The following is a 24994-nucleotide window of genomic DNA, read 5'->3' as shown; positions in this document are numbered from 1 at the left end:
TTTCACTTTAAGGTTATTTATATAATAGAAGCAAAATGAGACAATTCAAAGGGGGGTGGGGGGTGATGATTTCTGCTCCTGTTGCAAATTTTTCCAATTGCTTATTTTTCAATAAGTTGCTCCAAAACTTGAGCCTGTGTATTCTTTCAAGAAAACCTTTTATGATAAAGAGCTCATGTTGAATCACCAATTGCTCCAAAATTTCAAACAATAACTCAAAAAAAAACTAACTTCCTTGCTTAACCATCTCCATTTTAAAGAAATTAGCTACTGCTTACTTCCTGCTCGTCCCTTATCCAAGACTGGAATGTGGGACTGTAAGGAGGAAGGGTCGGCTGCTCTCCTTTTATAGGTCTTGGTAACTTTGTCCACATCAGGTTGTTTTCTGGTCATTTCCTCCATGAAGGTCTGAAATGAAAGAAATGATGTCAATTAAATACAAGTATACCAGAGAAAACCATCTTTAGAAAGGAACTAAAAACAAGATAAAAGGACTATGCTATTATTTCTGAAAGAAAAAAATAAACTATCATGTTTTATGTTTGGGGGGCGGAATCTAAAACGTTATAGCTGCTAAGTAATTACAGCTTTATGAAAGCAAAGTGTTTTAGTTTGAATACCAGACATGGGAGCAGCTATGTGAATAATATAACCTGTCTGTGCACCAACCAGGATCAAGCTTTCAAGTGCTTCCTGAAGAATCTTAAAGTGAGCATTTGTCTGCAAAGCAATTAGTTAACTGGAGTGGTTCCTAGGACTTTTCTGTGGCACATTTCACCGACATATTTGAAATATTTAAGATGACTTTGACATACAGTGACATAAAGCATCCATGCTAAATGTGGATATATTTTCAATATTCCTGTCAATAAATATACTCTGCCAAAGAGGGTAAAAACTATTCAGGTTAAAGTTTATATTCCTATCTTTAAGTTTATATGAATAACTTTCCACGTCTTATCTCATCTCTTTAGGCTTATCATTATTGTTTACTAGGTATCCCAAATCTGGAATATGTGGCAAAGGCAGAGACGGTGGTGAAAAATGATGGAGAAAGGAGGAGGAGGCAGACAAGAAGGAAAAGCGAAGGAACACATTTTTGGACTATTTGTCACGTTGGAGGACTCTGATCACAGAGAACATGGCCTGAGACACTTCAGGGCCATCACAGACATCGATATCTCATACTTTTATTAAAATATAACAGCAATGTTAACTGCTTAACCAACTGAGCTGATGCAATGTCCCTGTGTAAATGTATATCAAACAAACTGACAAGCACACACACAAATCGGACTCAGTGCGACTGATGCCCGTCACTTCAGAGTTTACAACAGGGAGAATATAAAGGAGAAGTAATTTTTTTTGAGCAAGACGACATGTTCCCTTGTAGATATGATGTATTTGAAATACTGACAGTCATCTTGGGCGACGGTTAGCAGCAGATAGTAAAACGTGCAAACATGGAGCCATACAAGGGAGGGTGAGATCACCGAGAAAGGGCGGAACGGAAGGAGTGGAGAGCTGAGGATAAGACGGAGGGAGAGCTGACATTTAGAAAGCAAGAGGTGGGGCAGGAGCCAATCTGAGCCAGCGCCACATGTGTATAACTTCGCAGAGGCCAAAAAGGCAAGAGTTTTGGGAAGGTCACAGAGGGAGAGGGGAGACGATCAGAATTAAGTGACTGTGAAGAGAGAAGTTTCAGGGCAGGGGTAGAATTATGAAACCCAGCTGGAAGGCGTTGAGGAGTGCACGTGAGGACGTGAGAGGAACAAGCACAAAGCGATCTTTTGAGAAGTACGGCACGAAAATATCGAGAAGACAGGGTTCGGATGATCCCTATTTTACCTGGTGTTCCGCAATGAGGGCTTTCACCTCTTCAATCTCCTGGGGGATGACTTCTTTATCCTTCTCACTGAGCGTGGTTTCAGCCCACTGCAACCAAGCCAGCAAAGCTTCCAGCAATTCCTGTTTCGCAATGAGCCCAGCCAGAGCACTCGCTAGTCTCTGCTGATGTTGCTTCGCCCAGGCCAGCACCTGTGGGAGAAACAGAAATTTCACTGAATTTCTTCCATCTTAGTGAATAATTTAACTGATGTAAAATACAGAAAAGTTAAATGCAAATTAGGATCATCCTGGGCTAGACCCATAACACTTCTGGTCTCTCTAGATCCCGTCAGTGGTACTAAGACCCAGCTTGTATACAGGAGCCCCCTAGGGTGTTTGCCACCTTCAGAAGTTGAGGACATCAATCACGCAGGCTTTCTTTTGCTTTCTAAGTTAAATTCAAATATGCATTTTCTGAAAGATCAAGTATGCTTAATCCATGCAGCACCGAGTAGAAATAAAAACAGCTAAGATCTTACAGACAGAATTAACTCACTTCGTGCATGCAATTCATTCCACAAGCATATACCACTCTGAAATACCATTTAACTGCCGGATTAGTCAACAGATACAATGTGGAAGTGGGACAAAAAGTTATACAGTGAACCAAACATTTGCCTTTTCACGTTTCAGGGACATAGCTGCAACATGCCCTTAATGTTTTAAAGAAAAGTGGATTGCAGAGACAGGTAATACACACAGGAAGGGTATTTGAAGGGATGCTTCTCTCTGCAGAGGCCACATGTTTGCATGGCCATAAGTGCATCTTAAGTGCTGACATTTCTACACCCACCCGGCCCCTGACTCTCAAAGCCACTGCTGCACTGAAGATCATCTAAGAGACACTGACCTCCTCAAACCTGGCCCGGATGATTGTGATCCAGTGCTTAATGGTGGTGATGGAGTCAGGGTGGCAGATGGCCAAAACGGCATCCCCCATGCTGGTGGCTTTATTGAGTGCAGCTCGTTTTTCTTCCAGTTTCTTCATGAATTCCTACAGCAGAAAGAGAGACTTCAATTAGCTGTTGGCACTGGCTGAAAACGAAACTCCCTGACATTCATCTGACTGTCAGCGTTAAACAAATAAACAAGAACCTCTGTTGGTTTATTCACAGCTGGAAATAATCCACTAATTGGGGAACTAAGAGGGGAGAAGGAACAAAAATAGAAAACAAAGTACTTTCTAACATGTATCTCAAAATACAAGTATAGGATAATCTCTCGTGCTTTACAAAATATGTTCTGCAAAACACACACTCCCCTAAATTTGGATATATTATAACTATAATGGAGAATAGGATTGGGAGAGACAGTAATACCAGAGATAGAAATGATATTGATTGCAAAACAAAACTGTTCTAACAATTAAGACAAGGAGGTTAGTACTTAAAATAGCATTATCTGTGCCAAGAATGATAGGAATATGTACTAAAAAGGTGCCAAGGAAGACAGAAGGCTGGGCAAGGAGCTGTAAATATTTGGGGGTATGGGATATAGAGCCCAAAGGTCCAGGCAGGAAGGAGTTAGGGGGAGGTTGGAGGTAGTGGGCCAACAGCGGGCCAGCCTATGTGAGAATGGTCCCTTTCAAAAGCCAACAAGAGCCATTCTCTGCCCTGGCAGGATAAGTAAGTCTCTACAGGCTTCAAGTCAACCTTTTACATGACAAATGTTTCACATACATAACTGTACTGTACTTTCTACCATCACGTGGTTAAAAAATGAGGATGTTTGCCCTACCAAAGGTGACACGCTTCCAAAATCTCACACTGAATGTCAAGCATCCACTCACACCCCAATCTATCTGGACCCCCATGCTAAGAGGGATTTCTTAATCATACTGACCCGGGGTGCCAGAGGCTGCAGACATAGCTGACGTGCATGCTTCTCATGCCATGAGACCAGGGCAACCATTGGAAAACAAGGTGTGTCCCGTAATGTCCAGTGACCTTTTATTTTTAACCTCGGTGAAGCAGCTCTGTTATACACCCCCTACTCTGGCATTTTGCTATGTTTAAATAATTTGTCTACATACATATCTACTAGACGTTAAGGTCCACAAGACCAAAAGACCATATCTTACTCAATTTTGTGTCTTTGTGATTGAATAAACGCTTTTTAACCTTTTATTTGCACATTTTTACTGTTGTGGAGTCAAGCTTCAATTAATACACTCTGCTAACATGATCTACTTTTTAAATATCATGACCTACCCTTAAAAATGTTGATTTCCCCCAATAAAGACACCCTTAAATGAAAGGAAAAAAACTTTGCTAGGAAGAGAAGACCAGAGGTAAGAACAGCCGTGCCTTCCGGAGGACAGGCGGCCTGATCACGTACTTCTAATGCCTCCTACCCCTGGATGAGCCAGGTCCTGCCCAGAAGGTTGTGGCCTGACTGTCGCTGCCTTCTCTGCTCCTCCAGTCTTGTCGCAGTGCCACTGTGGTGGTTTGCGCACACGTGGGAAAGTATGCCATCTTTAGAAATTGGATTATACAGAGAAGTCTCTAGTCTAAGCGCTGAGATATTAAATTAAATATTCTGTTTTTCTTCCATTGGTGAATGTGTGAAGGGAAGCAGAAGAAATTAGAATGAATAATGTTACTGCAAAATATTATTACTAAGAATTCCTTTACAAAATTACACATAGTTTTATGCTATTTAAAAATATTTAATGATGATTTGTTATACAAACTACTACCTCTACCTGGATACCTGCTTCCTGATGTTTCTGGGGGTTTCCTGGTGCTGCTGTGAGGGCGCTGATACCACAAGTGGCCTTTTGCCCGTAGAATATTAGATATGACCCTGGGCTTCACAGGGTTACTCTGTGACCCAAACCTAAGTAAGTCAGTGGAACTCAATGCTGGCTGATGGTCAGCCTACAGTAACATAATATAAACTAGATTTTCAAAATATTGAACTGAATCAAAAATTTACAATAAGCGATGTGATTTTCCTACTCTCACATTCTAGCTTCAACTTTAAACAGTCTAATGGAGCATTTCATTCTTGCAGATAATGTTATACTTGCTTCACTTTTATTAATGGCAAGGCACTATTTCACTGCTATAGGTTAGGCAACCCATCATTGAGAGAACATAGTAATTAAAATAAGAAGTCTCCAGAGATGATGTAATCCAAGCTACACTGGAATTAACGATGTGTTTCCAACTTGACCTTGAAAGACGAGGTTATTCAGTGGTGTTAAACAGATCTGCTAAAGTTAATAGTAAATCCTGACGTCAACACTACACTGAGTCTTAGCGCTGCACATGCCTGACTTTTAGGGTCAAAGGATAAAAAGACATCTGTTACAAGCTATCTGGACCACTTTCTTAAAGGATTTTCTCAGTTCTATGCATTGCCACAGGAAAAACCTTGACCTGAAAACTCAATGGCTAGATTTTTACTTGGCTAATTATTCAATAGTGTCTACTTTTTAAATTCATTTTTTAACTTATAATTTATACAATTGGTTACTTCTCAAAAGAATTTAAGGTGGCTCTTGATTAAAAACAGAATTAGCAGAGGGTTAAAAATAAAATTTGAAGAGCAGTTATTAAATTCCTTGCTTGTCTTGGTTACAAAGGTCAAAATTATTAATCTATAATTCTAATGTAAAATTTTATAAATGCCAAACTGCTCATTAAAGAAGCTTCACCTTTGAAATGCACATAAAAGTGCAAACTTGACCAATTTTGGTCAGAAGCAAAATACCAAATAGAAAAGTCAATGTGCTCCCGAGAGATAGGAAACAGAGGGACTAATTTTAGACTAACCAACTTCTTTATAAAGAAAACATAAAAACATAGCTCCACATACTTGTGTGTAGGTGCGCGGGAACCCAAGCAGGTAAGCAAGGAGGATGCAGGCAAACTCTCAAATGTACCAGATCTTTAATTACTTCTCAGGAAGGAAAATATTCATGCAGTTGATATCTGCAATCATAAGACTATTTTCTCTACTTTGTTTGCTTTTCTCACTTAGTTTTACTTAACATTTATATAACTCACTTTATGCTGCTCAATGAGAGTCCGAAGAGCATCCTCATCATCTGGGAGAACGCCATGGAAACGAAGGGTTTGCTCCGCCTCCGCCAGCCACTCCAAGAGGGCATGTACCACTGAATGAAACTCCTCTGCCTAAGAGTTCACACACACACCCCAAACAAGATCCCAAATACACTTGTTAGTATAGCAGATTCTTCCTCTTAACGAAAAGTCTTAAATTTAATTATATGCATTATTCCCATTAAAAAGATAAAGATATATGGTGCTGCATTGTACAAATGTAAGAGAACATCTAATATATGAAAAAGGCCAATATGAGGAATTATTGACCATTTAACAATCTGATTTTAGATAAATGGCAGCCCATTATACATTCAAGCTGAAAAAGTACTCAAGCAGCATTTTTATGTGATGAGTAGGAAAAAAAATCTCCCTCTGTGAGTAATTTAAATTCTTGGGGGAGGGACGTGGGTGGGAGAACCAAGGCAATGATGTTATAAAAATTTCCTTCTCCGGGGCCGGCCCCGTGGCCCAGTGGTTAAGTTCGTGCACTCCGCTTCGGCAGCCCAAGGTTTCAGTGGTTTGGATCCTGGGCACGGACCTACATACCGCTTTTCAAGCCACGCTTTGGCAGGGTCTCACATAGAAGAACTAGAAGGATCTACAACTGGGATATACAACTATGTACTTGGGGGCTTTGGGGAGAAGAAAAAAAAAGAAGATTGGCAACAGATGTTAGCTCAGGTGCCAATCCTTGATAAAAAAAAAAATTTCCTTCTCCATCACCATCTTGGTTAAGAAACAAGGAGCTCCACAGTTCTGCATGAGAGCACTGTTGTCAAGGCTTCGGCACTTTTCTCACTGCACCCAGCTATAATTTACATGACACTTACCTGACGCAGTGCGGCTTCTAATCGTGTTTGCTTTGATACAGAAAGTGCGCACACGGTCTCCCAGCGAGTGCTTAACTCCTGCATCTGGACCTTGACCCAGGAGGAGTCGTCGCGGCTGCCCTCTATGAGCTCTCGGGCCGAGCGCTTCAGAGCCTGCACACTGCTGGTCCTCTTCCCCAACTCCTTTTGGAAGGCCTAAGAAGACCACATTTTTATAAAAATTAATTTTTAATTACAAACCAAAACAGTAAAACATACTGTTTGAAATACCCATGTGTACCTAACACCATGTGCAGACCCATAAGACCTACAGTGGAATGCCTCCTATTTTTCACAGAATCTTCAGAAGCTAAAGCATGACACACTGCCCCTCCCAGAGCACTGTTAACAACAAACACAGTCTTGTATGAAAGTGTTCAATCTGGTAACTTTCTCCTGTGCAAACAACCTTATTTTTTAAACGACACGTTGGATTTAAATAACGGTACCCACCTTTCTTTATTTCAATTCTACAAAAACATGCAACAAAGTCCTTTTTTTCCTATGATTCTTTAATACGGTGTCCCAGTTCCTCTCAAATCATTAGTGTGAGTGCCAAGTGCATTATTCTTAATTAGTAAACATATCTAACTACATGACTAACAAATAACTAAGCCATCCCAGGGTACTTCGTGGGGGTCTTAGAGATAATGGCAGGGAATGCCAGAGGGAGTTGGCAGGGAGTCTTTTTTTCTATAACTTGCTTTCATCTTTCACAGCATCCTGAGTACTAACCCATAATGTCAAGTTTTATCTGTCACCTTGGAGGAAAAGTTCTTTCCTTTCCCTCCTGCCTAATTTTGATGAACTTTCATGTGCCAGGAGTTAAACTGGCTTCTTTTGGACAGAGACTTAATCCAAGAAATGAGCCCAGGGTACCACATTTCTGATCCAAGAGTCTGTATATGCAGCAAGATCTTTCAAATAACCACAATCTTACGTACAGAATAAAATTAACTTATTTTTCTAAAAAATCACCACAAATGAATATTACCAAGCACATTCTACAATTTGGGCTATACCCATGAGTTTCTATTCTGATAATCAGATCACTTGTAAAAGTGAGCGCATCAAAAACAATGCAAACAGAGTGTGATGAATCCTTTGTTGATTTTACTCTAATAGAGATAAATGAGATGTGCCTGCAGACGGACAGATGCACACACTTATGTACACACACACACACAAACACATGCACAGAAGGTACAGTGTCTAAATATTCTATTTGTGAAAGGACTAGTCCAATAGTTCTGAGTGGACTTTCCAATGTACTCTGTATACTTAAACTTCTTGAGCCTTCCAATTGTATTACTAATGCTATATGATTAATTCATTCGTGATGACCTTTAATACATAAAAAACCTGGCAAGTACCTAGGGGAGTAAATATTTAGACAGTGAGCTTACAAAAATGGCATTTATGTAAAAAGTAACATTACGCTATTCATTACTCATTGAATGAATGCCAGGGCACGGAGAAGTTTGTATTAATCATGCACAAAATATTTGTTTCAATACAGGCACAGGAACATAATTTGTAAAATTTTTAAATTTTTGTAGCCTGATCAATGTTCTTCATTTAGTCTTTTATTTTCTGTTAATATTCAAATGAACAAACTCTCTTCCATGGACCTAATAAGATAACAGAACCAGAAAAGAAGAAATAAATATGCAAAAGGACCAACTATTTAAAAAATGATAGGTAAGATCAAAATAGTATAATCAGGAAAGTATAAAGACAGCATTTTAAAATGAAATAAATTCTCTGAACTGAAAATTTATAGGAGGAAACACAACATAAATTCAAGTACAGTGCTGTAAGATATCTGTATATAAAGTTAACTCTCATACAACCATTCTACATGAGTACTGTGCCTCACGTTGTTTTCAAGGTTCTGTAAGTTGTAATACAGCATCTGATCATAGTTTAGGACCTTACACTCAGTATCAGCCAGACATCTTGAATATTACCTTTGATCTGCACAACAGTTTAACATAGATTGCAAGGAAACCAACTTTCTTGCAGTCATACTCAAATCTCTCGCAGTGTATGCTGTTGTCTCACAGACTGCTATAGTTCAAGAGGCAAGGTTAAAACAGTTTTTAGAGAAAGAAAGCAGCTGTTCAGGAACCCCACAGATCACGTCACAAATCTACACAGTTATGCACGGACCTAGGTTCAGGTCCCTGAACAAATGATTTTAAATTATACTACATAACTATTTAAATGAATAACAAAAGATACTAAGACATTCTTGAAACATGTTTTAAAGCACCAGAGAATGAAATCACTTCCCAGGTTCTAAAGGTTTTAGATCTGGGAAATTTAAAAACAAAAGTATTGCTACTAAAGTAATTTTCCTGCCTCGCTTTGCAAGTTGGCTTCCTCGTTCTGCTCAAATGTGCACGTGTTTCAATACTGAAGAATGTTATGTAGTATGACACACAATCCCTAGATTGTAAAAGGTAAAGTAAGTGGTTATAGACCCCTCGATAGTCAGAATAATCAACAAGAGAAAATGTCCCAGATAACAATACCTTGTGATTATCGATCAGATTCATCACTAAATCAATGTCTCCATGGACAGGCTGGTCTTCTGCCAGCTGGGGTTCAACTCTATACAGCCAATCAATGAGGGCCTGCAGGGCATCTGTGAATTGTCCAGAAAATAACAGGGCTTCCTCCAGTTTGTTTTGTCTGGGGAGAAAAGGTGGAAAAATCAATCTGAGCAACCAAAAAGCCACCTTAAATGCAAACATCTAAAATTCACTCATGAAGGCTGAGCAGCACTCAAGACGAAAAACAGTATACTGGTATTCCTTGCTGTTTCTTTGCTTTCCTTAAAAAATAACAAAACTTTTCTCAGATTTTCTCTCTTATTCCTTAAAAGGCATTGGTTCCAGGAAAATTCCCTCATCATCACCTCTGGAAATCACTGACCCCTTGGTTTCTTCATAAAAATATGCCTTTTTAATTAAAAAGAATTTTTTTTAATTTATGTTTTGAATTATCATACAGTAAACTTGACTGTTTGGGGTATACGGTTCAATGAATTTTAATACATGTATAGATGCAAGTACCCACCATCATCATCAAGATACAGACTGTGGCATCATCCCAAAGATCTCCCTCACACCATCTCTTTACAGTCACAGCCTGTGCCCATCTCTAACACCTGGCATTCACAGATCTGTTTGCCATCCCTGACTTTTGGTCTTTTCCGGAATTTCATATGCATGAAATCTTATCTGACATTATAAAAAGCACATAGCCTTTTGAGACTGGAGAAGATTTTTAAGATTTTAATATAAACTAATACTAAAAAAACCTTACTGTGAAGTTCCCCAGAATGGAATATAGTAGTCTATTTAATCTTGATACTGACAAAAGTAGTAGACTAAAGATAAATGGAAAATTTGAAAACATTTCCAAGATATCTGAACTCTTCTACTACTACTGTACTTTCTTAAATACTTAAAAATTTTGCAGTAAGTTTTGGACCTTTCTGGTTGAAGTGTAACGAGGAAGAGGGGGATTGGAAAGGGGTGGATGGAAGGTGTTAGGGAACGCCAGGTCAGATCAGTAGGACCTTGCCTACCACATGAAGAGCCTGTATTTTAGTTCCCACCCAACAGTGAGCCCCTAAAGGGTATGACACAGGGGAATGACAGGATCCCAGTTACATTTTAAAAAGACCGCCCTCGTAGTTCCGTGGACCCTGGATCATGGAGACAACAGGACAACTGGGAGACCAGTCAGAAGGCAGCTGCCTGTGGTCAGCTGTGAGACGACAGAGGCTTGAGATCACTTCTGAGTAGTTAAAAGCAAATAATAACGAACAGCAAAGCCTTCTCAGTCAAGTAGCATGTAAGTGGGGTACTAAGGACCAGCAGAGGTTCCCCAGGCAAAGGTGGTGTTTAAGGCTCCTAAAATGTCCCTGCAAAGCACCCCTACAGTCTATAGAAAGAGGTCCACAAAGTAACCAAACTGCCTTAGAGACCATTTTACCTTTCCACTGATTTTCCACAGATGGTGTCCCATTTGTCTCTGAGTTCACTCAGCATGTCATCCAATTTCAGGTTGTCGTCAGCTAGGGAGGTTTTCTCCTTCAGAGAACGTCCAGTTCTGTTGGTGGTGTCGTAGACAGAATGCTTGGCTCCCAGGGATTTCTGAAACTCCTATGTGTTTAACAAAAAATAATGTGCATTTCTACTTGGGACCAATACACAAATAGGTAAGAGGCATTAAAAGGGGCAACCCTAATAAACGGAGTGTAAACGCGGGAAGACACCAGCACATCACCAAGTCTGAGAGCGCAGTGCTGCACTGACGCAGGAACGCACCCGGGGAGAAGAGAATCTTTCCATTTTCAACGTGAAGGATTTATTTTTCTCAGAAGCCAGGGGGGGTCTCTCGGGTACCTACTGTCATCAAGAAAGTAATTTCAAAGCAATCTTTGTAGCTTTGAAACATTTCGAATCTTCTGTAGCTATAAACCACAAACAGTATACTGGTTACGATAAAATGGAATTGCTAATAAATTACTGAAAAACCCAAGGGTTTGGAGAGGAAAATGTAGGTAACAGTCTATGAGTAACTATGGGTCCAGTATGGTCACAGAATGACTCAATCATGTATAAATTTACTAGTTATTTTCTTTTTTTGGTCAAACATTTATTGTCACACATTTTGGACATTCACAATAACGTTGCATATAACTTTATCTGAGCCAGGATGAGGGACAAATAAGAAACCCCTCTCCAGATTCCTGTTTGGACCCACTGCTCATTCTATTAACACTACTTGGGAAGCCCGCACCCTCCCCCCTCGCCTCTCTAATGCCCTACCAAAGTCCCAAAGGATCTACAGATTACTTTCCCAGTACCAAATAGCTCTATTGCTAATGTGACATCCATACTTTGCTACTTCTTACACTGTTAATCTTCATGTTTGTGTATATACTCATGTATGTGTGGGAGGGGTGAATTAAAGTCCTTCTACACAACTCAATTATAAGCTCTTCTAGAGCAGAAATATTGTGTTTGTAGGCCTCTCATTATCCTCTTATATTTTCTGTGTGTTTATCACTATGTAATAGAAAGAATGAGTCAACTGCTATCGAATATATAATCTCCAGGATGAGAAGAAAGAAAAGTCAACTTAATGAGTACTTACAAGCTCATAAAATATTACGGAAAGACTAATACAGTGATTCTCAATCCTGCCAGCACATTAGAATCACTCCACATAGTAAAATGCTATGCAAATATATAAATTTCCAAAATAAGCTCAGTCACAATTACTTAATAAGTTTTTATTATCTTTAGAAGCTAGACACTGTAAATGTCTTAATATGACCAAGATATTTATTTTGTCTTGTAATAAGAGGCAACTAACTCTGGAAAATTTTTAGCAATAAACACCGTTAAAATATCATGCTATTTCTGCAGTTTGTTTTCTGTAATTATTATTTTTTCATGTTATTCTAAACAGAATGTTAGCTTTAGAATCGTGGTATTGACAGATTTCCTGACACAGCAGATACATAATAAATGTTATAGCTGAATACAGGATAGATGAAAACTTTTTAAAGACAAAAAGTACCCAAATGATGACTAGAAAAAGACTTCTTTTAAATTGACTTAATGAACCTTGTCTCTTTATCTCAGAGAAATGTGACTTTGGCAATAGGCAACATTAGGAAAAATAGAGAATCTAACAGGGTTCTTCGCATATTCTTATTTCTAGGCTTTTCTAACTTAAATATGCAACATATTTTCCTAAGACCACACGACGGAACATCTCTGTTCAAGTTCAAATGAGGCGTTCTATTTTGAGAAGGAGGCTCTCATTTTTCCATCAGAGGGGAAGGAAGGAAGGAAGCGGCTGCTCTCTGTCACTGTGCTGCCAATATTGGATGTGGCAGCTCACGGGCAGAGGGAGCCAGCAGAACAAGCCATTCATAAGCCCTCAATCTAGCCACGGAACAGGTGCTCAAGATGTTTCCTTCCATCATCCTAGGATCGTGACCCCCTGAGGTTAGTCAGAACCACTGATGGAAGCAACAAACCTATATGAAGATGATGGCTAGACTTTTCTGATGATGATAAACCTTCTGTCCCCCCAATTATTTTGAGCCTTTTAAAAATTATCATGTTTCAATCAATGATTTATACGTAGATGCCTAAAGTTGTAAAAGTGTTTGCAGGAACCACTCCCTTCTCCCTGCATGCTCACCCTGAGGGCTGACGATCACTTTACAAACAGAATGATACAAAGACCCAAATTCCCAGGAGTTGAGGAGGATGGGGAGAATGCTCTGCGACTGTCATGTAGTTGGAATACAAATGGAATATAAAATACAATGTTTCTACATCTTCTAGAATACACAGGAGCCACTGACTATGTGTCTTTGAGGGTAAGGATGGAATTTCGCATACCCACACATACACGATAAAATACCAAGTTAGATAGGGGCAACCGATTTTCCTCACTGAACGGTTTAAAAGAATCAACATGGCAAAACCTGTTACTTTTTACTATAGAATTATCTTCTACATGACATTTGATTTATGAAAGAAATTATAAGACAAGACAGTTGTGAAATATTGAAATGCCAATGTTCAAACCCCGACAAATCCTTTCTATGTTTTAGATTGGAAACGACTTCCAGCTTTAACGTTGTATGTTTTCTTTTAACAATTAACCCTGGAATCATGATGGAATGGTCACTGGAGAGGAAAGATACCACTGCCACTTGACTAACGTGAAGGGCAATTGGTTTTAAATTTAATGTTGGTCCAGCCTTTTTTCTCTAGGGATGAATAAATACACAATCAAGTAAGAATTGAAAAGTGATCCTGAGATATGCAATGACACAATGGGCTTTTCTTAATTGTAGACCCACCTTATGCTGCGCAAGTTGTGTTTTTATTTTGTCTGGATCATTGGCGATTTCCAGTTCAGAATCCAAAGACTTTTCTGACTCTTCTAGCCACTCCATAAGTTTACTCCAAGCTTCATGGAACTGTAAAAGAAATTCACATCTTCGTTTGTATCTGAAACATCTGAAAATTTTCTGGTATACTCACTATATTTGAAGTTGAGTATATTTTTTAAATAAAATTGATATTAATGGAAATGTTGAAAATTATTAATTCAAAATTTCCCCTGAAAAAGAATAAAGTAACAGTTTCCTCAGCAGATTAGAAAACGCCTTGTCAACGCTTGGCTTTTGTGGTTGTGCCCCATGATCACTTTGCTATAACTCATTCAAACGCATACACTTCAACAGGAATAGATATGAGCCTAGAAACTGTGAGCACCAGGGAGAGCTTCCCTCCTTTCCTTTTGCTTAATAATTAACATAAATTCTCAGAATTTTATTTGTCCACTGCTATCTCTTGATAGATGTGAGTTTACTTCTAAGGTGTTTTATTTCTATGTTAAGAAAAAGGAATAAAAAGGGAGAGAAGGAAGGATGAAGTCTGTAAATTGGTTTAAAAAAGTAACAAGAACAAAAAGAGGTCATTACAGTCCTATTTAATACAAATATAATTTAATATCTATTGCTGCTATCGGAATCCTCAAAATAACACCTGCGCCTCACTTGTTGGTTTTATATGTAAGAGCACCCAATACTTGAATTCTAACCAAACATAATTCTCTTTGGCATCTAAGACCTTGAAACATTCTGGTGCTACGTAGATTTGATATCAGCCACAGTCTCTTTTCTGTTTATCATGGAGAACTAGTGGGTACTATTTTTGGATACCAAATGGTGAAATTGGTTATAAATTATTTCTCATAATAAACTTAAGTGAATGGATACATAACAAAAACTTAAGTAATCAAAATGAAACCCCATGGCCAACTGGTTAAGTTGGCGCACTTTGCTTTGGCAGCCCAGGGTTCACCAGTTTGGATCCTGGGTGTGGACCTACACACCACTCATCCAGCCATGCTGTGGTGGTGTCCTACGTAGAAGAACTAGAAGGACTTACAACTAGGATATCCAACTAAACACTGAGGCTTTGGCGAGGAAAAAAAAAGAGGAAGATTGGCAACATGTTTGCTCACGGCCAATCTTCCTCACCGAAAAGGGGGAAAAAAATCTGTTTTATATCAAAGCACATTAATAATGAAATAAGAAGATATTTAACAATAAGCACAATAAGAGCATGGAATCACAAAGCTGCAAGGGCCCACTAGAGATCATCTCATCACAAATCTGCTCACCCTACACATCTCCCCTACAAAGTTAATCAATTTAAACATACAAACATGGAGCCCAGAACAGGTACATAAACTGCCAAAGTCAGAGAACTATGATAAACATCTGAGCCGAAAGCCAAGATATTAGAATAATAAAAAATAATTTAAAGAAACAGCTAGTCGCAGTGCTAGATGGTCTTACTACAAATAATATAGGCTAACAACAGTTGGATGGTAAGTCTAAGACATAAATGCACAGGTTGTAAGGCTGGCCCTGCTTTCAAAACTATTTTTAAGCCATACAAATAGAAGAAAGGCTATAGCTTTGCACTGAAAACAGTAGAAAATCCTTATAAAGTTAATTAAACAAACTGAGAAATAAAATTGATTAAATGGAGAAAGGAGGAATGGGGGGGGGGCAACTGGCTACTGGGATCCAAGACACATCTATAAATTACACGTTCGTAACTCAAACACGCCTGTACTACAGATGACACTGCCACATATGTGGACAGACAAGCGTCAGCTCAGCATGAAGACTGTCTTAAAAAACATTAGAGACCGTGTCTATTCTAGAGACTCACTTACTACATTGAAAATATCATACCTCCCACTCAGAAAGGGATTTACCGTATGCAATCCCAGAATAATGCAGATTTGCCATTTCTAAAGCCTTTAAAAAACTTATTCGACAGCTTTAAACACTGACACATGAAAAGATGTCCCATGACATCTTTTGCATCACCTAACTGAGCCTAGCTCACCAAAACAATGGAGTCCAACATCAAAGACAGAAAAACACAACTGAATGGGGCAAAAAAAGTGATTACAAAATTCAGCCTTAATGTTACATTAAGTTTCTAGTGAAAATTAAAAACATATGCCAAGCAAGGTAGGTGCATCTCTGTCTTCCCTGGAGTACAGAGACATAATTTTACCTTTTCCCTGTGTTTAGTCTAGAATGGAATATTGATAGCAAAGGAAGGGAGGAAGGAAGTTTCTGTGAGATTCGTGAGATCATCTAGATTTAACAAAAAAAGCAGCCCCAGAAGATTTAAAGAATTAATTTAAAACTGGAATGGAGCTGTGTCAAACTATTGGAGGAGACGTGAAGGCTTGCCAACAAGTTGTACAGACTCAGAGAGGTGAGAGGTACCAACCAACTCAGACACAGAATGCGCCCTTTCAGAGACCTGTCTAGAGGGCTGCCTGGCTCTCGGCTCCAACAGTTTATGAAGACGGTTTGCCTTAGGAACCAAACAAAAGGTAGCAATATATAAAGTATGAGGTCTCACTCTGAGCACGAGAGCGGAGGTTGACAGGCCAAAGAAAAAACAAACAAACCCAGTAGCAAAAATTTTGAGCCTCTTTTCGGGTTTTAATGATAACAGTCCGTCTATGAAATCAAGCTATAATCAGTCTTTTCAAAATGAGTCCCCAGGGCCTGAAGTTGCTGCCAGGTCAAAAAGTGATGTCACCATTCAAACTCAGGCCACGGCCCTTTTAGGAAACAAACACCTTGGCTTCATGCCATGATCGTTACACCTAGTATAGTCTGCAATGAAAGTACCTTAATAACATAACATACAGTTCAACAGCTAGAACCCATTTCTTGCCCCATTCAGAGAATTTTTACGAAAGTTTACCTGCTTGGCCCGCTTTCTCGCCTCATCCAAAGATCTTCCTCGTTCTACAAGCCGTTGAACCACTTTTTCCCACCGACTCTGTACACTGATCAGCAGATTCTTAATTAGGACAACATCCTGTTTCTGACTAAAATATTTCAGGTGGGTTCCAGTTTTGTCCAGTTCTATTATCTGGTCACGGTGAGAATTTACTTCATTGGCAAAGACCTTCCCCCCCCAAAAAAAGGGTATAATTAGAAACAATTGAAAAATGGATGTATCTTAAAAATGCTTCTGGGGTCATAAGCTGAAACTGTTCCAAAGGACAGAAAAAAGTTTGCAAACTACCAAATTCATGCTTTTGACATTAAAATAGTCTGTTTCTAAAAAGATCTGAAACAAGAATGCTATCCATCTGAGTTACAACATACCTTGTGTTCATCGATTTGAAACAAGACTGTGTCTAAGATAAGACTTGGCCGAGAAGCAACATTTAGGGTCTGTTCAGCCTGGGTCAGCCAGTTGATGAAGTCTTGAAGAGAATTGTGGAACTCCATTGCCAAGTTGAGGGCCTCTTCCAGTTTAGTCTGCGAAGACAGATTATTTAGTATTTGATAATATTTAAAGGTTTTTTTGTTCCCAGTTTAACCACTCTCTGGCAGATTTCCCTCCCATCCACACTTTATTTATGCATAATCTATATTACCTAAACAGTTTATGAATGCAATGGGCCTTTGCTAAAATACTAGCAAACCAGACCGCTTTACATATAGTGAGAAGCATTTCATTGCAGCCAAAAAAGTTTTAATATACACTAAAATTGTGGTTTGGGGGCAATTAATCACAGAATACAATTACTAAGCAAAATCCATAAAAAGAAAACTTGACATTCATACGATTAATTTTGGGGTCAAAATACTATGAAATATATATTACACTCCGTCAGTGAGAACACAAAATCTAGCATTCCTAGCTTATGACTTTCCTTTAGCATGAAACAATAATATTTTTAATCCCTTCTCATGGACTTTTGTTACATAAGTGCTTATTATATATACAATCATTTCACGCCCTTGGTCTCCCTCTCTCCCTCCCCACTACATACAGCCCTTTGCTGAACAAGGACGTGATCAGACTAGAATTATTTAACAATCCAGAATTTGAGTGGTTCACAAATTTTAAAATACACCTAGTAACACTTAATCTATGATATATCTTTATCTGCATTTGAATAAATTCCTTTAACTCTGTTCTCTTGTATTAAGACAGAATCCTGATTTCAACTGACCTCAGGAACCCTCCAAATGTATGCAAAGAAAACTTAAACATGGATTATTAAATGTTCCACTGATAATTGTACTCAGAGATAAGGAAAAACCTATGAAATAAAACAACTGAAACCTTCATTCTATTAAATTAATTAAGGCACATACTTTCCTTTCGTTGAGTTTGGTTTCCACCGATTCCCATTTTTCTTTCAAGTTATTTATGTCTTGGTCGATATTTGTCTCTGCAGATTTGGGGCATCTTGCAAGCATCTGCTGGCCTTTCTGCATCAGACTCTTATATGTTTCTTCTTTAACATCAAAGGCAGCACAGATTTCCTAAATTGAGATATCCCCCCAGAGTTACATAATTTTTAAGAGAATAAAATCTAAGAGTTCTTTTTCCAGGCCATCAATATCAAGTCCCTTACCATATATTGATGATCTAATAACCCTGATACATTCAAACTTTTCACTGTATTGAAATGACACCTAAACCTATGGCCATACCCTGTCTACTGAGAAATCCCAGAAATGTTGCTATAATACCAATCCATCTGGCATGCTCAGGTTTGTGAAACAATATTTTAAATGTTATCAAGGAAAGTTTCACTATACATAACCAATCAGCTTAACCTTGGGCAAGTAATTTAACCTCCCTGAATCTTAACCTCCTCCTCTGTAAAATGGGTTCTCTAAGTCTCTCCTCAAACTATGATACAATGACTGTAGTATTTTTTTGGTGTTATTCTGTGCTCAGAAGATGTACAGTGGCTAGAAAGCAAAGAGCCAGCACAGTAAGCTATTTCAGTTGATTATTCAGACTTTGGAATCACAAAAGCCAAACCTGTGGGGCTGCAAATATTATTCTCCTTTATAAAGCTCTCAACAGGAATGCAGTGTGCATCTTCTACAGAGAATGCAAAAACAGATTGCTTACCCAAATTCAGAATTTAAGATCAACGAAACAGTTCTAATTATGCAAAAGATTAAGACCAGCTCTATGCCTTTGATTCAGCTATAATGTGGGTCAAGTCATCGCTCCCACAGAAAAATTAGATATTCTATGTCTCACATTTTCAACTTTATAATTTTTAAAATTGAGATATAATTCATAAAATTCACCATATTAAAGTGTACAATTCAGCATTTTTTAGTATATTCACAAGGATGTGCATTGCTACTAATTTCAGAAAATTTCATCACCTTAAAACTTTGTAATTTCTTAAGCCTTAAAAAAAAAAACCTTTCTAAATATACTTACAATACCTATTAAAAGCTTTTAACCCCAAAGCAAAACCTTAGGAAACTGCAACAGCCTATGTTTTCCAGTTTCCTTCATTTCTAACACACCAAATCAAAAGAACGTTACTAAAGCAATATTACAAATATCAATAACTCTAGAATTCCTTAAATCATGGAATTTCTATAATCTGGTAAATTATATCAGGTTATATAGGAGACATTTTAAACATCCCACCTAAACCAAATAAGCTGATAACATAGCATTTTTCTAAAATTAAAATATTCTAAAGATAAGCTCTTTGCTCTCCAACTTTTTACTTATATTCTTCTAAACTAATATTTTAAAAATATTTGTTATTAGAGAATAACCCCAAGAATGTATGTTCAATAATTCATTAAAGTTATACTTAATGGACACTGTAATAGCTATGCAGGTACTTCTAGGAAAGTAATGAAGTATCTGGAAGTCAGTCAGGTTTTATGGAAAAGGAAGACAAACACTCTCAAGTTATTATTTAATTACTTTTTCAGTGAAACAAATGGCTCTCTTGTGGCACAAAAAAAACACAACAGTAACAACAACAACAAAACCACACGCAAAATAATTTTTTTAAATGATGAATATATTAAAGGTGGCTAGAAAACTCTATACAGCATTAGCAGGATTTATTTTGACTGCTCATGGCAATTGTGAAATGAAGGAGATGTTACCTCTGCTGTACTCCGTCACAACACCTAAAAGATAGCTGCTTCCTCTCCAACCTACCAGATTCAAAATTATTTCCAGAAACGTGCAGTTTTAATACGATCTTAAACAACAATAGACATCTACTCAAGAGTACAGACTTTAATATACAATGAACCATTTATTTTCCCAAATCCCTACATACCTCTACTTTTATTTCCTAAGATACTAATTATCAGCATGTAAATATCAAAAAAAAAAAAAAAAAATTTCTGATGCAAACTCACAAGCGTAAATACTAGAGGAATACTTTGCAAAATCTGAAACAGGCTGTTTTCTCTTAGAACTTTTAGGGATGAATTACAATGGGAAATGAAGAGGAAAGGTCAACAAATCAAAGGTAGCCTACGTTTAATTTGTCAGTCCATATTTCTAGGAAAGAAAGCCAAAGTCTCCAGTTTCATGATTTCCTCCTCCTGAGCCTTAAGAGTTGACAGGGCAACAGGACCTGGGCGGGAACGGCCCGCAGGCACACTGCTCCAGTCTGGACAATTCACAGAAGCCTCCCCCTGTCTCTATCTGCTGGAGGGGTGAGGCTGAAGATTCAGCCCCATCACCATGAAGACAAATGAACAAGCAACTTTGTTTTAACAGAATAAAAACATATTTTCCAGCGTTCCGTGAAACTAAGTGGGAATATCATGCTGAGAGCAATAATTTTTAAGTCAATTCTGATTGCTTCAGGGGTTTTTCTTTTCACTCAACGCACAACAGTTTATAATGTTACAGAACGTAACATTACTATCCATACCGGTTTATCATTTTATGGGGAAAGGTTTGCTTCTAAAAAATGTCTGGACATCTAAAATCTCTTTTCACATACTGCCATACTAACCTTTGAAATAAAGAATAGGTTCCGACTTGGAAGATTTAATCAATAAATGGTGTTTCTAGCGTGTACACCTAGAGATTTCTGCTGTAAACTGTATATCCTTTAAACCTCCTCCCACAATTAATTTATTACCAGGGCCCAGACCAAATGGTCAGTTTCTTAATCTGAGGCTAGAGCTGTCGGAAATAATATATACTTACCATGTGGGCATTAAGCTGCTCCCTAGCTGTTTCTGGTAAACCTCCCAGAGGTTTGGATGCTAACAGATGACGCTCGGTGTCAGTCAGCCACTGCTGCAAATCCTCAATTTCTCCATGGAACCCTTTGGCCTGGAGCGATAGAGAGGGTTTAAGTTTGGCCCACAGACACTGTCACTTTAAAGCAGAAGATGAAGTTTATACAACCCCAGCCTGCTAAGCCTCTCTGCGGTCTTAAGAACGGCCAGGTGCCCCGCGATTTCCCTTGTCTTTCTTCATCAGGAGAGCACTAGTAGATAAGACTATTACACTAAGACCTAGAGAGCTGCGTTCTCATCAGCTCTGCTCTTTATCCCACTTGTTTTTATTCCTCTCCTTGAGGTCTAAGAATTAAACAGGGGTCTGTAAACCAATGAGAGAATCCCATGCTATCTTGGTCTTGAAGGCTATAGAAAGTTTCAGAATTTATTCTCTTATTCACCTGGCGCAAGGCACCATCCAGCTGCTGCTTCCTTTGTTCTGTTTTTTCCAAAACGTTCTGCCAGCGTTGATTTAAAGCCTCTAGCTTGTTGTGAAGGTTGCTTGCTTCTTCTCCTGCACTTGATTCAATTAGATCATTTCCTGCTTTATTAACGGCTTCCACTGTGGACTGATGGGCTAATACATCATTTTGGAGCACCTGAAAATATTAAGATAACACTGTCTCCTTGTTTGTAACATGTTAACATCTCTTTTAACACAATTGTTTGATTTCCTGGTTCTGAAACATTCAGAAACAAAAACATCATATACGTAGAATTTTAATACTAATAAAGTTTCAAAATGATGGTCCTCTTTTCCCTTAACTTGGCAGCTTGCCTAGACACACCTTCAGTCTACCAACACCTCCTGAAATGATTATGTGAGAACACTGCTGGTTCTTCTCATTAGACTAGCTTTGCAATTGATGATATTAAGTGTCCAGAGATTATAACCAAATGGCTCTAAAAGTATTCATTTGATTCAAGCTTATTTTAATTGAACTTAATTTGCATGTCTTAAGTAAATTTAAAAGATATTTATTTCTACATATTCATTTTCAAACACAAAATTATTCTATTTCTAAGCTGTACAGTGCCAGGCTTTACAATTAGCACTCGAAAAGGGAAAAAATTTTCATAGACTACCCTTTTATCTTCTCCTGTTGGAAGGGTGTTAGAATTAACTGCTGAGTTGACAGGACTCTCAGGAGGCCCTAACGTCAAAGGGAAAGAGATTTCACTATCTATCAGGGATCCTCAAGTCCAGCATTCAAAGTTTAACTGTTCTTTTACTAGAAAATACACATATGAAACACTTACTATGGATCCCAGTAAATAATGCCTTCCTCTGCTGTTACACAGTGGAAATGTGAGAACAGATGAATAACACTTACAAGCACTAACACGGGGCAAGAGTGGTACGTGCAGAAAGCAACCACAAGGCTAAAAAAATCAATTTCTCATACTGAAAAGAATTACACTTTAAGAACAAATAAAGTTTAGTAATAGTTTCCTTTCAAGAAGACTGTGGTTCTGTTTTTAGAAACCAGAAGAAACCTTCCTCTAATGTTAGTGAGAGTCCATGATAATCCTGCTCTACACTCACTGAGTCGGGGTTGGCAACAGGAAAGAAGAGGAACATCAGCTCTCATCCTGTGTAAAACATCCCACATCTGGAGGGAAATCCAGACCAGGGGGCGGTCTTCAGTGAAGTGCACTAACCATCTGCCATCCCCGTTTCTCTGAGCGTATTCACTCACTTTCTGAGGCATCTGGTGAGGGAGTGTTTCTCAAAGGCTATAAAGTCAACTGAGTAAGGAATGATCTTTATGAAAAGCACGTACTTTGATATGTCAACAGTGGGAATCACTTTCAAAAGGTAAGAGCTAAATATTCTTTTGGTCAAAATATAAAAGTTAATCCTATAAAGTTCATTCTTCTAAATGGTCTGAGTCCCGCTGTAGAAGGCACAGCCTAGGAGCCAGAGAAGAAGGGAGGGGAGGGATGGAAAAATTCCCACCCTTCCTCCAGCCATTGTGCTGGCAAATCGAAGTCCTTTAACTTTTGACCTTTGAGAAATGGAAGGAGAAAAGGACTCATTTCTAACGGCTCAAACATAAAAAAACAGAAATAAAAGGTCCCCAACTCATCCCTCACCAAAATAACTGGTTCAGGTGCCTCGTTTTCCCACTCTTATGCATTCTACAAAGTTTCTGTCACTGATGTCTGTGACTTTCAGGACAATTGCTAAGTTTATGAAAATATAAATGCTACAAACTCACACTCTGAGAATAAACATATTTTACTTCTATGCAGAGTCAGTCTGACTAGTCATTATTGCTCTTAGCAAAGGTATAATATAGATTAGATAATGAAAAATATTAATGATGCAAAATAAGTCCTAACTGCTTAATCAGATAGGGTTGGGTGATGACTATAAATATACACAAAATGAGGTAAAAGAGGAAGAAGAATTTAAATTAGGGAACAACTACTGTGGGGAAAAGTATGAAAGAAGGAGACCAAACGAAGACTAGTCAAAAACTTTATCATGATCTTCAAGTGCTAAAAATCTACCTTTTATTTTAAAATGCTAATAAATATGTAAAATAATCAAAGTTTTTCTATTTGATAATCAAAGAAAACTTATTTAAGGTTGGATTTAGAACCTAACCTTAAATAAGATACCACTACTACTGTGAATGTTAAAGTTCTATGAAAGACTGTTGAATGTCAGGATAAACTCTACTCAGCATAACGTTTGATTCTTTAAGCCTCGTGACTTAAGATATAGGGAATTTTCTATTAGGAATTATCAACAAACTGTCACAGAGATGACAACAGTATAAAATTGTTTTGCATATATCTCAAGATAAAAATTTTCAATTTATAAGCTTTAAATGAAGTGCAGGACATATAAAGACTCTTTTAAATACAATAAATACTTTTAAAAACTAATTCAGAAAGAAAAGGACTAAGACATGAAAAGCCAGAGAAAAGTAAGAGAGAGAGAGAGACAGCAGGACAAACCCCAACATAATGAGAGGTACAGACAGACAGACAGACATATGTTAGACATGCCAAACAAGCAGCAAGTGACACACGGAGATAACGGTGACCAGAGGAAAAACACACACACACCTGCCGTGGAACCACATTTCGAATCTACGACTTATTAGACTAACCCCAACAACTTTTAAAACTCTACTACATTAACCCAATGACAGGTACAATCAGAGGTCAAAACCTGTCATGTTGGCCACGCAGCCCTAATTAAAATTTAGCCAGGAATTTCCCATCCTTGCTCTTTTTGAGAGCGCCTGCCTTAAACGAGACAACTATTTTGATTACAATCTTATAAGAAGTGTGTTTTAAGTAGTTTAAACCTTAGTTAACAACATTAAACATGCACTTGTGTTAAAATTGTAAATTTGAAAAACGCATAAAGAAACATACCAGAAGAAATTTGATGACACTAGAAATGAACAGAGAAGAAACATAACAGGCAATAACAGCTACGTACGTGATGCTTGGCAAGTTCGATTTCAATGACCTTAGGGTCCCCTCCAACAGGTTTCTGCTCACTTAGCAAGCCCTCGGTGTGTGTCAGCCACGTCAACAGCTCATCCAGAGCATGTTGGAACTGGCCCAGTGCTAAGAGAGCACCCTCCAGTTTATGCTACAGAAAGAGCAGAGAGGAAGAAAATCCATTTATGGATTCAATATTATGAATGACAAACATTTATAAAACAAGGGCCAAAAATCCACGGTTTCACGCTGCCTAAGTCTACAGCATAACCAACGAAACCCAGCCACCACATTCTTCTGCATTTTAGGTTTGAAACTCTTTGTGGTTAAAAAATAGCATGTGAGAAACAGGACGAGTTCTAAAGAAATAAGAAAATTTACGGGCTTCAAAAGTTTATGTACATAATCACCTAATTTCACTTTTTTAAATAATTCTTTTACATTAATATATGAAATTGAAATTTCATAGTTTCTTAACAAAAATCTTGGCATTT

The 24994-nt window shown here is 38.1% G+C and overlaps 1 protein-coding gene across 49 annotated transcripts in view; it reads right to left on the bottom strand.

Annotated features, from left to right (window-relative positions):
- The window catches only part of DST (dystonin), a 438190-nt gene that overhangs the window by 15906 nt on the left and 397290 nt on the right, over window positions 1-24994 (bottom strand). For all 49 annotated transcript variants that reach the window (XM_070514637.1, XM_070514639.1, XM_070514651.1 and 46 more), the window contains 14 exons: window positions 24496-24651; window positions 21434-21631; window positions 20956-21084; window positions 18102-18272; window positions 17100-17255; window positions 16690-16896; window positions 13737-13856; window positions 10838-11007; window positions 9367-9526; window positions 6791-6985; window positions 5901-6029; window positions 2738-2881; window positions 1849-2037; window positions 279-408 (listed from right to left, as the gene is read on the bottom strand). In XM_070514637.1, coding sequence (XP_070370738.1) covers window positions 279-408; window positions 1849-2037; window positions 2738-2881; window positions 5901-6029; window positions 6791-6985; window positions 9367-9526; window positions 10838-11007; window positions 13737-13856; window positions 16690-16896; window positions 17100-17255; window positions 18102-18272; window positions 20956-21084; window positions 21434-21631; window positions 24496-24651 — 2254 coding nt within the window. The remainder of the gene's footprint in view (window positions 1-278; window positions 409-1848; window positions 2038-2737; window positions 2882-5900; window positions 6030-6790; window positions 6986-9366; window positions 9527-10837; window positions 11008-13736; window positions 13857-16689; window positions 16897-17099; window positions 17256-18101; window positions 18273-20955; window positions 21085-21433; window positions 21632-24495; window positions 24652-24994) is intronic.

This window comes from Equus asinus, chromosome 8 (assembly GCF_041296235.1).
Source record: "Equus asinus isolate D_3611 breed Donkey chromosome 8, EquAss-T2T_v2, whole genome shotgun sequence".
Taxonomy (NCBI): Eukaryota; Metazoa; Chordata; class Mammalia; order Perissodactyla; family Equidae; genus Equus; species Equus asinus.
The sequence above is the reverse complement of the archived record's forward strand: the minus strand, read 5'-3'. Positions and strand labels throughout refer to the sequence as shown.